This window comes from Carex rostrata, chromosome 3, assembly GCF_964058835.1.
Source record: "Carex rostrata chromosome 3, lpCarRost1.2, whole genome shotgun sequence".
NCBI classification, from domain to species: Eukaryota; Viridiplantae; Streptophyta; class Magnoliopsida; order Poales; family Cyperaceae; genus Carex; species Carex rostrata.
In genome coordinates this window covers 15,262,412-15,277,124 of record NC_135920.1, presented here as the reverse complement: position 1 = coordinate 15,277,124, position 14,713 = coordinate 15,262,412, and the positions used below count along the sequence as shown (strand labels likewise).

The following is a 14,713-nucleotide window of genomic DNA, read 5'->3' as shown; positions in this document are numbered from 1 at the left end:
AAAATTAGTTGTTGTTATTTACAAAAATGGAAAACAACTTTAATGGTGGAGAGGAGAGAGAAAGAGAAAGAGAAAGAGAAAGAGAAAAAGAAAAAGATAAAGAAGAGGTGAGCTATTTTTGGGCCGAACTTACAATGTATAATTAAAGTAATTGTTCGTCTTTTTATTAATGGGCTTGGGCTGAGTAGTTGTCTACATTCATTCATTCATGAAAATATGAAATTAATAAATGAAATAATTAAGAATGTTGTCTGTCTAGTCTAGTGTCTACAATCTACATTTGTTTAGTTGAAATTACGCTTCTTACTTCAATTTATCCGATCTGCACACCTCAAAAAAACTACGGATCCGTATTTTAAATGCATGCAGATTCCTACAAATAATCGAGTCCTTGGAATTAACATTCCTCAATAACATATATATATAGTAACTATATTCGACAGCTAAGTTGTCTACCACTTGTATAGTTGTATATGAGGAAGTAATTTGAATTTGAAGAAACCGCAAGGACATCATATCATAGGTCAATTATGTAAATTGTGACAAAATTCCAACACAACCCATGAGACTTGAAAACCGAATAGACCCTTCACCCAACTATTATTTTCCCTTTTTTTTTTTATGGGAGAAACAAATCACAAAGAAAGATTTGTACTGATGACTTGACACATTTCAATAATTGAATTCATATCATCTAAGGTAACATAATATTTTGACTTGGCACAAATATTAAAAGAATTCTGTACATTCCACCTTTGAAGAATTCATCTGAGATGGTCTGAATTCAAACTTAATATTAGAGTTACCCAATCCGAACTCCAAATAATTGCATATCTCATCCAGGCTCCAATAAAAATAAAATAAAAAATAAAAAATTTAGAAAATTTCTGTAATTTTCAAGTAAAATAAAAAGACAGGCGTGACATATATTAAATGAACAAAGTAAAGAAAACACATCAATTGATAATTAAGGACATCCCCCAAACTTCCTTCATGTTTACCTCATTTTGACTCGGATTTGATACTGACATGTTAAACAGAGCATGACAAACATGGTATTATAAATATGTTCTTTTCTCCTGCTGGTGTATGTATGCATCATCAGTATCTTATTTTTGTGTTCATATATCTCGGCTGGGGACATACTTAGTGACACTTATCATTTTAATTTTTTTAATTATGTATATTAAAATTTAATTGTTTTTTTTTTAAATTTTATATAATTCAGTCAGTTTCATAATAATATTAAATATGTACTTGTAATTTAGTGATTAGAATTTCACTTTGTAATTATAGAGACTTGAGTTCAAATCTTATCGACTAAACATTATGAATTTAGATATTAGTCTTCAGTCTAAATTTTCTATTCCGCCCTTGATTGATCAACACGAGGGTCGGCAATACAAAATGCTAATAAAAATCTTCACGGGCATAAGAAAATATTCAAACGTTCATCACTAAAAAAATAAAATATAAAAAGATTCAAAAAATGTTTTATGTGAGAAGTCATGGATTCGAAACTTACAAAGTGAGAAAATTCTCTATATTAATACATAGGAGTTTGAAATATATTAAGTGACTTGACCTCCAACACATATTTCAGAAAAAAAAAATTCAAAGAATATCAACATGAAAAGGGAAGACAGCTATATTTTCAATAGTTGGAATTTGGAAGAGCATTTAAACTTTCTTTATGACAAATATTATGGCAATCCTTTTTTTTTTTTTTTTTTTTTAATTAAGCCTTTGAAGTTGTAAGAAACGCTTCACACTTTCAGGCCCAAAAAAATCATGTCTTATTTCATTCTAATAAACAGCCCATTACCTGCAAGCCCAAACACCATGGTGACATTTTATTTTCAAAGAAAGTTGTGCCGACATTTTTATTAATATTCAACATAAAATAAAAATTAATAATTATGTCCACGTTTTTTGGATTTTTTTTAAAATACCCAAATCAGCTATTTAATAACCGGTCTCTTTTTTTCTCAACCGGCCATTTAATGGCCGGTTCTCAATTTTTTTTTTACACTGAATTCATAGATGCTGAAATCTAATATTAAAAATTCAATTTTTTTAATATTTGTTAGCATAATTATAGTAAAATACGCTAAATTACTTAAAATTATGTTAAATTACGCTAAACCACATTAAAAGAGACAATATCTCCACTGAGAAGGCGAAAAACAATGACGAAACTTCAAACGGTCATAAAATGCCGCTCGAGTGTGTGATTTCAGCAAATGATCACTTTTTGGAAAGTTGCAAAAAGATGCATGCATCATTGACCGCTTTGCAATTTTTTAAATTCAGAATTGCCAAAAAAGACAAAGGGAAGGGCCACAAAACTTGAGTTGGAAGTTTCCGATTAAGATTTTCATTTCTATTTTCGATTTAAGTAGTTCAGTAAATTAGTCATATAATGAAGTTGTAAAATACCAATTTTTACTATTTTTAAAATTTTTCTACTATTTTTTATAATTTATGAAAGATGACACAAAATCAGCCTAATTTAGCGTATTTTAGTATAATTAGTGTAGTTTAGCGTAATTTAGTGTAATTTAGCGTAATTTAGCGTAACGTACCGTATTTTAGCGTAATTTAACATAATTTCAAGTAATTTAGCGTATTTTAGTATGATTATGCTAATTATACATCAAAAGAAGTAATCTAACAAATATTTAAAAAAAAATCGAATTTTTAATTTTAGATTTCAACATCTTGCTCTCCATAGTGTCTAAAAATACCCAGAAAAATATGGGTATAATTATTAATTTTTAATTAACTTTGAATATTAATAAAAATTTCAAAAAGTTGTGTTATCACATGAGGATTAAAATTCCTCACTTATTTAAATTTTTAAAAAAAGTTTAGATAAAAATATAAAATATTCTCTCTAAATACATTTTACTGTGAAGATCATATTAAGCGGTTCAGATCAATTATTTTAAATTTTAAAAATAAAATTAAAGTGTGAGATATGGACGAAACTTAAAAAACATGAGATATTCAAACCTCGTCGTGTCATGACAAAAGATAAATAAAAGATTTGACATTTGCGGACTTTTCACTTAGTTTTGACTATTCATGCAGTCTGATTGAACTTAATTAAGATGCCAAGTTCAAATTGACTCGGTACTTATTGTTGTTAGAGTATATATTAAGCTCACCAAATTACTTAACGTTAAAAATATATCGAATCAATTTTAAATAACGAATTCAAATCATTGAAACCGATTTATTATGCGAGTCTTATATGTGAAATTTATAATATACTAAAATTATTTATAAATTTTTGTTTTGACCACTTAATTTAAAAATTAATAAATTTTGCATGTAAATATGTAACTCGTGTAATAAATCAATATCTATAATTTGAATTTGTTTTTTTAAAATTAATCTGATAAATTTCGAAGTTAAAGTTCACTGAAAAATTTGATGAGCTTAAAAATAATCTAATTATATTCTTGTTCTTAATTTTGAGTTTTGGAATTTGATACTAAATCAATGCCGCATTTCTTTCAAATTTAATGCTGAATGATATGCTCAAGAACTTGTGTTTATGGATGTCGAGCAACATATTAACGCATTACATGCTTTTTTTATAATAAGACTACTAGGTCCGTTTCATTTAAAACAAAATAATATTAAATTATCGATTTGTTTTAAATGAAACGGGTCTAATAGCTTTATTATCAAAAAGCATGTAATGCATAAACATGATCAATGCATTAATTCGTTCTTTTTTTAGGAAAAATATGGATCTAGTCCGTATTGCGTATTGGATTGATGCATTAATTCGTTCTGATATAGTGATATGTGGCTGAAGATCATCTTAGTAACAGAGCAGATTAATACGTGCAAATTTTATATGTAGTGATTATCTACATAAATATATACGTAAATCGTACATTTTAACATTAAAAATGTGCTCTCGTGTTGAAGTAAAGGAGGTGAATGAGAGAGAGAGGAGGCATTCTTCCCATGTTTGGTTGTCGCCTAAAGCTAAGAAGGTCTAAATTGGTTATTTTAACTTAGGCCAGTATAAATTATTCATGTTTGATTGAGGCCTAAAGTTAAATCATAGCTTAAATTATTTCTAGTTTAGTTAGAGTTGGCGGAGGACTAAAGTTTTGAAAGCCTAAATTGGTTAATTATTTATAATAAGATACTAATTATATAATATTAATATATTAATAATAATTGTAATATATTGTATATTATTATAAAATTTATTTAATATATTAATAATATAAAATATTAATTATATATTAATAATAATTATTAATAAAAAGATACTAATTATATAATCTTATTAAAATAATTATTTAATATATTAACAATATAAAATATTAATTATATAATTATATATTAATAATAATTATTAATAATAAGATACTAATTATATAATATTAATATATTAATAACAACTATAATATATTATAATATTATTATAATAATTATTTAATATATTAACAATATAACAAATTAATTATATAATTACATATTAATAATAATTATGAATAAGAAAATACTAATTATATAATATTAATATATTATAATATTTTTATAATAATTATTTTATATATTAACAATATAGGATATTAATTATATCATTATATATTAATAATAATTATTAATAATAAGATACTAATTATATAATATTAATATATTAACAATAACTATAAAATATTATAATATTATTATAATAATTATTTAATATATTAACAATATAACATATTAATTATATAGTTATATATCGTTAATGAGACACTAATTATATAATATTAATATATTAATAATAACTATAATATATTACAAGATTATATAATAATTATTTATTAATAATAATGATTAATAAAAGGATATTAATTATATAATATTATTATAATAATTATTTAAGATATTAACAATATAGATATTAATTATACAATTATATACTAATAATAATTATTAATAATAATATACTGATTATATACAAATAAAATATTATTATAATAATTCAAGTTAGGTCACGAGGTGGAATAAAATTAAACCACCATGTGAGGTCGTTTAATTTAGGCCGGCTTAAAGATCGGCTTATGCCATCTTAGGCCGGCTCAATTAATACTCGTTTGGTGGAATAATGAGGCCTAAACTCCTTATTCCACCCTTTAGTTTTGTATTGGACAGGACATTCCAAAAATAAGAAGAGAAGAGATGCCTTTGAGGATGTTATATATACCTTTGGGGATTATTTGGCCTGGAGAGGAAGAAAGCATGCATATGGTTTTAGCTGATAAAAGAATCATCTACTGAGAGTACTGCTTGAATTAACAACAGTTTAGGATAAACAAATTTTTTGTGATGTATCTATATATTATTGGCCGGCCTTTCCATATTCTATGTGTGATGTATGCAGTTAGGTACGTAGTTAACAGTCTCCTTTTGTGTGTGTTGTGTTGTGTTGTAGCCTTTGCTGTGAGATATATATAGGCTTAATTTCAATAGTTAACTAATGCTTTTGAGAACAGTAGAATAGTTTGTTAGATATATATATATATGGACAGCTTAGAGAGAGTGCTCTCCACAAGATTATTACCTTGGTGTGAACTAAACTTTCTTTTGTTTTTAATGAAAAACAAAAGATATATCGCTATCAGGTAATTAAAATTGGATGTTTAATGAACTAATTAAACTGTGTTTTCGATTTGTGTGGTTAAATTGGATGTTTAAGTTGAATATTGGATTATGAGGCATATTTAATGGAATAGCATTTGAGGTTGAATTTGATTTGTAAAACGATGAGATTGCGTGTTATAAGAATAAAAAAAAAATGTATGTGAAAGGGATCTCAAATGCGTGAAAATTGTGTGATTTGTTTTTACGGATAATCTAGATTCAGATGGGGTATCGTTGGTTAAATATACATGCATAATTTGAATAATTTATTTGTGTGATTATTTTTTTAATTAAATTAATTTTAAAGAAGTGTGTCGTTAAATAGTCAATCACTAAATTTTGTAGTTGATTCCGTACTATTTTTAGATTTTGTTTTGTTTTGTTGACAACGTAATTTGATGAGACGATGAATGACTACGAGATCAATATATGTCATTTTGTTATCGTGACCCCCAGCCCCGATTTTTTTATTTATATCCAAAAATTAAATTAAATTTCAAAAACTAACCGAACCGGCTGTCAAATTTTAAATCTACCCAAACCGGTTAACCGTTAACCGGACCCTTTGAAATGGTTCGGTTAACTGTTAACCGGACCCAAACCATGGGTCCGGTTAACGGTTAACCGGATTCGTTGGTTCGCTGAACCGTTAACCGAACCCAAATTTTTTTTTTTTTTTTTTTTTACTATTTTTTAAAACAGAAAATTTTAAATTTTTTTTATTTTTCTATTGAAAATATACATGAAAATTCGTATTTAGATTTATCAAATTTACACCAAAAATTTTTGTAAATCAAATATGAAATTTAAAATTATAGAAAAATACACATACACATACACATACACATACACATATACATATACATATACATATACATATACATAAATAATATACGGTTACCAATTTTTTTTTTTTTTTTACTTTTTTTTTAAAACAGAAAATTTTAAATTTTTTTATTTTTCTATTGAAAATATACATGAAAATTCGTATTTAGATTTATCAAATTTACACCAAAAATTTTTGTAAATCAAATATGAAATTTAAAATTATAGAAAAATACACATACACATATACATATACATATACATAAATAATATACGATTACCAATTTTTTTTTTTTTTTTACTTTTATTACTTTTTTTTAAATCAGAAAATTTTAAATTTTTTTATTTTTCTATTGAAAATATACATGAAAATTCGTATTTAGATTTATTAAAATTTTCTCTTTTAAATTTTTTTAAAAAAAAAGTAAAAAAAAAAAAAAATTGGTAACCGTATATTATTTATGTATATGTATATGTATATGTATATGTGTATGTGTATGTGTTTGTGTATGTGTATTTTTCTATAATTTTAAATTTCATATTTGATTTACAAAAATTTTTGGTGTAAATTTGATAAATCTAAATACGAATTTTCATGTATATTTTCAATAGAAAAATAAAAAAAATTTAAAATTTTCTGTTTTAAAAAAAAGTAAAAAAAATAAAAAAATAAAAAAATTTGGGTTCGGTTAACGGTTCAGCGAACCAACGAATCCGGTTAACCGTTAACCGGACCCATGGTTTGGGTCCGGTTAACGGTTAACCGAACCATTTCAAAGGGTCCGGTTAACCGTTAACCGGAAATTTGGTCCGGTTAACGGTTAACCGGTTTGGGTAGATTTAAAATTTGACAGCCGGTTCGGTTAGTTTTTGAAATTTAATTTAATTTTTGGATATAAATAAAAAAATCGGCCCCCAGCCACTGCCACCTTCTATAGTTTTTAATTTACAGATGAAGGTGAAATATATAGAGAATAAAAGAGAACCTCTCTGCTTATTTTCATAAACATATTTCTTCTTATTTTATTGCTTACCTTCATTTTCTTCTTCCTTTGTCTTTTCTAACCTAATTAAGCAGACCCTAAATAACTTTTAAAGTTTCATCTCTTACTCAACAATATTAATTATTTCTACTAAATACTAATATATATTCACAATAGTAAATTTAGAATGCACCATTAATTTTGTATTCCAATTATGTCTCACAACTTTTTTTTTGTTTTCAAAATCTAAATAGTTGATTCTAACTTTTCAACATGATCTTCATATTAAAATGTAATTAGAAATCAAATTTAATATTTTTTGAAATATATTTATTATTAATTTAGATAGGTGCAAAATCGCCATTTTCAGAAGAAAATTCTGGACTATCTAAAACTCAGTGACTTTTACTTATCTAAAAAAATAGTAAACCAATCCCAAAAAGTATAAAATTTGGTCTCAAAGCGGAGGCAGATTTTAGAAGAGATAATAAAGATCAATTAACCCACATACATTTTTCTAACTTTTTACATTTATGTATAATTTTCTATACAATTTAAAGTAAAATGTTAGGAGATGTAAAATTGATTCTCATTTTCTGTAGGAAATTTTTAATCCAATATGTGTTTGACCCTGATAGTTTGAAAATTTGGCTCCACCCTTCTTTTTTCAAAGCTTTATAGAAGTTACAAAGTTGTAATAGAGGCTTGAATTCTCGATCTTTGAGTAACCACAGTCGTAGAACTTTTTATTCTAATTAATTGTGCTACCATCCCATCTCCTGCCTCTGTCCCTATCTCCAAGCACATTTTAATAAAAAAAATCATGTTAATTAAATGTGATTCGAATTTTAAAAATAGAGATAAAAATATAAAATATCATTGAAACACAAACTAAGTACATTTTAATCCTACTTATCTCACAATAATATATATTTTTAACCTATCATTTCCCACCCTCTGCTCCACTCTTTAGAAAAGAAAAAAAAAAAAAAATCTATCCTCGTCCAGATAGTCTGATACTGGCACTAAAGAACAAACTATTTATGATGGAGTAGACTAGTTTATGAAACAGAACTAAAATGGGCTCTAATTTGATACTGTTTTTAATTTCTTCGCGGTTGTTATTTATTTTTGGCAAAGGCTCCAATTAACCTCGCTCAAGCCCGTGAGCCCGTGCACGCAGCAGAGGATCAAAACATGACTAATAATTGACCTAACTATCCATTCCATGATTCCATCCCATTTCCAACCCCACGTTCTCCCACCTCATCTCTTTTCTACGTGGCAATTCGTCATTGGCTCTACATATTTCGAAAATCTGCACCAAATCCTTAAATCCTTAAACTAAAACTGCAGGAACGAGTGACAAGGTCAGCAGAACATGAGATTAAAAGTATCTCGTCATCGCTTGTTTGTGTACAAACACGCACCAGCTTCAGTATCCATTCATTTCTCGACTCGACGGATGGAGCGCACATTCTTAATACCGAATAAGCTAAGAATAATTTTACTTAATCCCCGGATTGGGGCCCACCAGTACTGGTTTTATATTTTAATGGTAAAAAAAAACAAAAAAAAAACAGTGGGCTTAAAGTTTTAAAACGGGAGGTTTATGCTCTCCGGAGAAAAAAATATTCGTCTGTTTTGATCGGATAAGAAGGTTTATGTTCTCTGGACCTGGAGCCGTTCGTATCAGTTAAAAACAAGTTGAGGGCTGTAATGTTAGTTGTTCTATGGAGTTATGTTTGTGAAATACGAAATGAACCGTGTGCAGGAATGAATTCGGTAAACAATTGTCTGAGCGGACAAATGGTGGGCATGACCCGGTAATTTAATGGGTGGACTAAGTCCATATTTTTTAAGAATAGAATATAATGGTTTTAATTAACATGATATTTTCTATTTTTCTAGTTTGTTGGTAGGCATCTAGCCACCAATCTTAAAAAATATATACATTATGTAAAATCATTATAACTAATTTTATCTAAAAATTTAATTTTACAATAATATAAAAATGTGATTCATAGCATTTGCCATTAAGTAAAAAATAAATCTATCATTTACTCTCTATCAATAATGCTAGCTAGATGTCAAAATTCAAACTCAACAATGATAATTTTTTTTTGTATGTAACTACCTGGAAAAATTTAACATATATAAGTGCATGTCTTCATAAGTCATAATTATTTTTTTAAATAACTCTTTTAATGATATATCACATATATATCTTTATTGCTACGATTGCAGTAATAAAAGAAGTGGAAGAAGGTGCAAATGAAAAAAAATAAATTTGTGCCTATGATGTTGCACATTTTGAAGGACATGTTGCATTGTAAAAAAATAATAGTACACCGGGTCCACCTGAGGCAAATATCGAAACTATTCCAACAGCAAAACTGTGGTGTGGCCTCAGCGCGCTTCACGTCGTCTTGCGTCGAGACTTAAAAAACTCTCCTTCTCTTTGTCTTTCTCTTTTCTCAGCACCTCATCTCTCTCTCTCTCTCTTTTTGGAAAGCTTGGCAGAGGCTGCCAAGTTGAGCACCTCATCTCTCTCTCTACCTCACTAATGGAACTATCTCTTCTCTCCACAAACCGTCTCTCTCTCCACCCTTCCACCTCCACATCCACTTCTCCAACTTGCTCAGCAAGCAATACAAATCTCTTATCCAGACCGAGGTACTTTAAAACCCGAGCATCGGTCGAGAGAAGTACTAGTGGAGAGAGAGTCAGTACTTCTTCTACTCGAAGACACAGTGAAAGTCGCATACAGAGAGGTCTTGTTGCCGATGGACCGACCATGGGTGTTTCTACCGGACAGGTGTCGGCAATTGACAGGAGCTTTGGTGGGACCGAGACAGATTTCCCGGTCTGGGAGAAGCTTGGTGCTATTGTTCGGCTCAGCTATGGCATTGGTTAGTTTATAAATCATAGTCTGATACAGTGATACTTTGGTAAATGACAACTAGCAATTTCAAAATGATCTAGATACATGGCAACAAGGCAATTAATAAATTCAGATCTATATATAATATATGTAAGTATGTAACAAACTCGAATGAATTAAATCTCAAAGTACCCAGAAGTAATAATTAAACGAAAATCAAGAGATATTAAATTAAAATCAATTGTAACATGCATTTAATTTATTGGTGTTTTGAAAATGAGGATAGGTATATACGGAGCAATGGCATTTGCCGGCAAGTTCATTTGCTCGATTACTGGCGTCGATTGCATAGGGGGATTCCATCCGTCGATGAATGCTATTGTAGAGGGGCTCGGTTATGCGGCCCCACCAATCATGGCTCTGCTCTTTATCCTTGACGTATGTCTCCAAATTAAACCAATCTCTGTTTTCCTTCATATATACTCAATTAATTATTTTTCTCTCTGCTTCACTATGACTATGAGAGATGATCATATGTACAATTAACTTGTATACTAGTTAAACTCAATATACATTAATCCAACTTCCTGTAATAATTAATCTGTCATTTAGTTTGGTATTTAATTGAATTAATTAATTAGTCATTTATCTGGCTTGATTAAGCCTCAAATTAAGTACGTATAAATAGAATGAAAAAGAAGAAACAAATTAACGAAGCTTTCATTAATTTGTTGAATGCAGGATGAGGTGGTGAAATATTCACCACATGCCCGTGCAATAAGAGATGTGGAGGATGATGAGCTGAGAAGCTTTTTCTATGGCATGTCTCCTTGGCAGGTATTGCAATACTAGCTACACCTAGCTACCATATTTTCTTTTCATCGTCTTTCTTAATTAATGAAGTATATATATATGCACGTTTATTAATTTCCTAATTATATATGTATCTGTGTAGTTCATTCTGATCATCACTGCCAGTTCAATTGGAGAGGAGCTTTTCTATCGTGTCGCGGTTCAGGTACAATAATTAAGTTAATTTGCACATTTATGTGCCTCTTAATTAAACCCAGTTTTTCAGAATTTTTCTATATTTTCAATAAATTTTAATTAGGAAATAAAAAATATCAAACTAAAAATGCCAAAAACTAATTTGTTTGATTTCCTGCAAAAAATATCTAGGGTTCTTTGTCTGACATATTCCTGAGGGGTACCGAGCTCATGAAAGATGCACGAGGGATCGCATCACTTGTAAGACAAAACAATTAATGTTCTTAATTTTTTTTTTATAATGTATTAAAAGATGACAAAAATTATATATGTTTGTAGACGGGCATGTTGCCACTTTTCGTTCCATTTGCTCAAGCTTTCGCGGCAGTTGTCACTGCAGCCCTCACCGGCTCCCTCTATTACATAGCAACTGCTCCTAAAGGTAAGTAAATTAAAGCTAGTACCCTAGTTGTAGTTGTTTATCTTCATTACCTTCTTTCAATTTATAATTAATTATATTTACATTTTTGTTGCAGATCCTACTTATGTGGTGACACCAATACCACAGTCTCCTTCAAGCCGAGAAAATTACAAGAAGTTATTCACAGGTAATTAGAATTAGTTCTAAGTAATATATATATATATATATATATATATATATCTCATGCTACAATTAATTAATTTTATTAGTTATTTAATATTAGCTAGTGAGTGTTCTGTTACTTGATATATATATATACTGAATACTTTTGCAATATATTTTTGAATATATATTTCAGCTTGGTATCAGAGAAGGCAAATGAAAAAGATATACTCTCCTTTATTAGAAGGATTGCTGGCGCTTTACCTAGGTTTTGAATGGATCCAGGTAATTTCAAAATTCTTATTTTAATTCTTTTGGTTTACTTTTGTCTCAGGCTCATGATCAGTCTTAATTACCATTTCTCTAACTAAGTAATTTCTTGATAATTATATATAGACTGGTAACATTCTGGCGCCTATGATCACTCATGGGATCTACTCTGCTGTGGTTTTGGGTCATGGTCTTATGAAAATTCACGATCACAGACGAAAGTTTCGCCACAGGATTCAGCAAGTAAGGACTGAAGCAAAAGATCTGAAATAAATTAAATTATAGATTTATAGTGCGTGAAAGGAAATGAGGAATGCATTCAAGTAAATGATTTTGTAACATGTAGGTTATATATATATATATAATATAGGCTAGTTTCTAGTCAAATTAATTAAGATATATAAACACACTATGTACATAATCACAATGATGAATATATATAATTAGGAAATTAAATTGAAGGTACTGCATGCATGCTTACAGATCCATGCAATGGCCGGTGTTTCAAAATTTCTGTAAATGCAATGGTGTTTCCAAATTTAATTGGGAACGAAAAGAACAATTAATAATGAGGAGGATGTTGACTTGCGCTAGCTTCAATGTGGAAAATTAAATGAAACTGCATAATGAAGGAATTAGTATCACATATATATATATCTAGCTAGCTATCTAGTTTCAGTACTTAATTTGGATATATAGAAACTGCATGGTGCTTCCGGCCGGTGTGTCCAATGGTGGTAGCTATATATATAGCTAGCTAGGTTCAACCGCGCGTACGTGCATGGCGCGCATGAGCTCAGTGGCGCATGAGCTCTCTGCCTCCGGTGCGTGCAGCTGCAGGTTCACGGGTAGCTGGGAATTCATGCCAGACATATATCATGAAGCCACATATACCACCCCATATAAAAAGCAAAATTATTTTATGGAGCGGGAAGAAATCATCTACATGAAAAATTAAATTAAATTAAAGAAACCATTTAAAATTAATTCGGCTTAATTTTCTCTGGTAATTAATTAATCACATTTAATTTAATTTTAAGGTAGTGCATGTGCATGTTACTAATTAATTAACCTGAAGGAAAAGAAACATCATCCCGATGGTAATAACAGCAAGCATGTGTCCTTTCATACACCATGGCCATGGCCTGCACCTGAACTGGAGAGGATGGATTTTGATTTTGGGGCAAAATGGGTACATTGTCAGGCTTAGGATCACCACCCAGCTGGAAATAAAATCCTGTACATGTCAATACCATCAAATTAAATTAATTTAATTAAGCTAGGCATTGTCAAATTACAAATTAACAATTTAATTTATATTAATTAATTAATTAATTAAGATATGTGATAAAACTATATATTTACCCTTGGTGAAAGAACATGTCAATCCTACCGCAAAGCACATCACGGCTGTAAACACACCTAGTGAGAATAGTCTGACCGGGTGGGACCGGTCAAAAATATATCTGTGACACATCACTGTGTGAAACATATTTTCGACAAATTAATTAAAAACCAGAGGGAATTATATATATAAAATGTAACTAATTAATTGGAGTATATGTAACTAATACCAGTATAGGGAAGAATTAGAGCACCGATATAAAAAACCAGACAGAGTCGAATTGAAGCCAAAAAATTAGCAACCGGTGGAACGTAAACGATTATCGATGCCATCAAAACTGTGAGAACCAGTTGAAATGTCAGACTGGAAAACACTTTTCGAAGGAATACCCCCCTCCAATCTGGCGTCTTCAAGATGCATGTGCATGTGCATACGCACTCAGTTGACATGCTGATCACTTCTTGATTTTCCTTCTTGATCGATCGCTTCTTTGTTGGTTTTAATTTGGAGTACGCGCGTACGTACTGTCAAGTGAGCAGGCCTTAATTAAAAACCAGACATGGTAAAATTAATAGAGTGGTGTTTTCAGATAGACCGATAATTAATTAATTTCGAGAGGACGATGAAATTAACAAAATATATAATTAGAAAAAAGTTATAAATTACCGGTCTAGAAAAAAAATAGAGTTACCGAGATTAATGAGCAAAAAATATAATTAGAAAAAAAAACTAAACAAATTGCGAAAATAGATAATTTCTGAGAATAACAAGCATGTTCATAAATTAACAAAAAAAATTATATAAAAATGAACTACTATTTATTTAGTGAACTTATCATTATGGCTAATAATTAAGAAGTTTGATTAATATAAATTTAGACGACAAAAATATAATACGTACAAATCCTAAAAAAGGGTCCACTAATAGAATTCGAAATTTAAAAATATAAGAAATTAAGAATGCTTTGCCTTATTTGAATCTAGTTTTTTTTTCAACAAGCTATATATATATGCTTCCCGACTCATTAATTCTGAAGGTATTAATATAATAATTCATGATATATTGATATTTTCAGACGAGCCCTGAATATATATCTCTCTATTTCTATTTTTAATTATTAAAGATTAACTTCTCATTTATTATCCGATCCAAAAACTGATTTAATATATATATAG

The 14,713-nt window shown here is 29.0% G+C and overlaps 1 protein-coding gene across 1 annotated transcript; it reads left to right on the top strand.

Moving 5' to 3' along the window:
- Positions 1-9,866: 9,866 nt before the first annotated feature.
- On the top strand, positions 9,867-12,655 carry LOC144551760 (uncharacterized). The gene is made up of 9 exons (XM_078299857.1): positions 9,867-10,381; positions 10,640-10,791; positions 11,095-11,190; positions 11,309-11,371; positions 11,533-11,601; positions 11,680-11,782; positions 11,877-11,948; positions 12,120-12,208; positions 12,320-12,655. Exons 1-9 carry the CDS (start codon positions 10,036-10,038, stop codon positions 12,464-12,466), a joined length of 1,137 nt encoding a protein of 378 aa, XP_078155983.1. The 5' UTR covers positions 9,867-10,035; the 3' UTR covers positions 12,467-12,655.
- Positions 12,656-14,713: the final 2,058 nt, after the last annotated feature.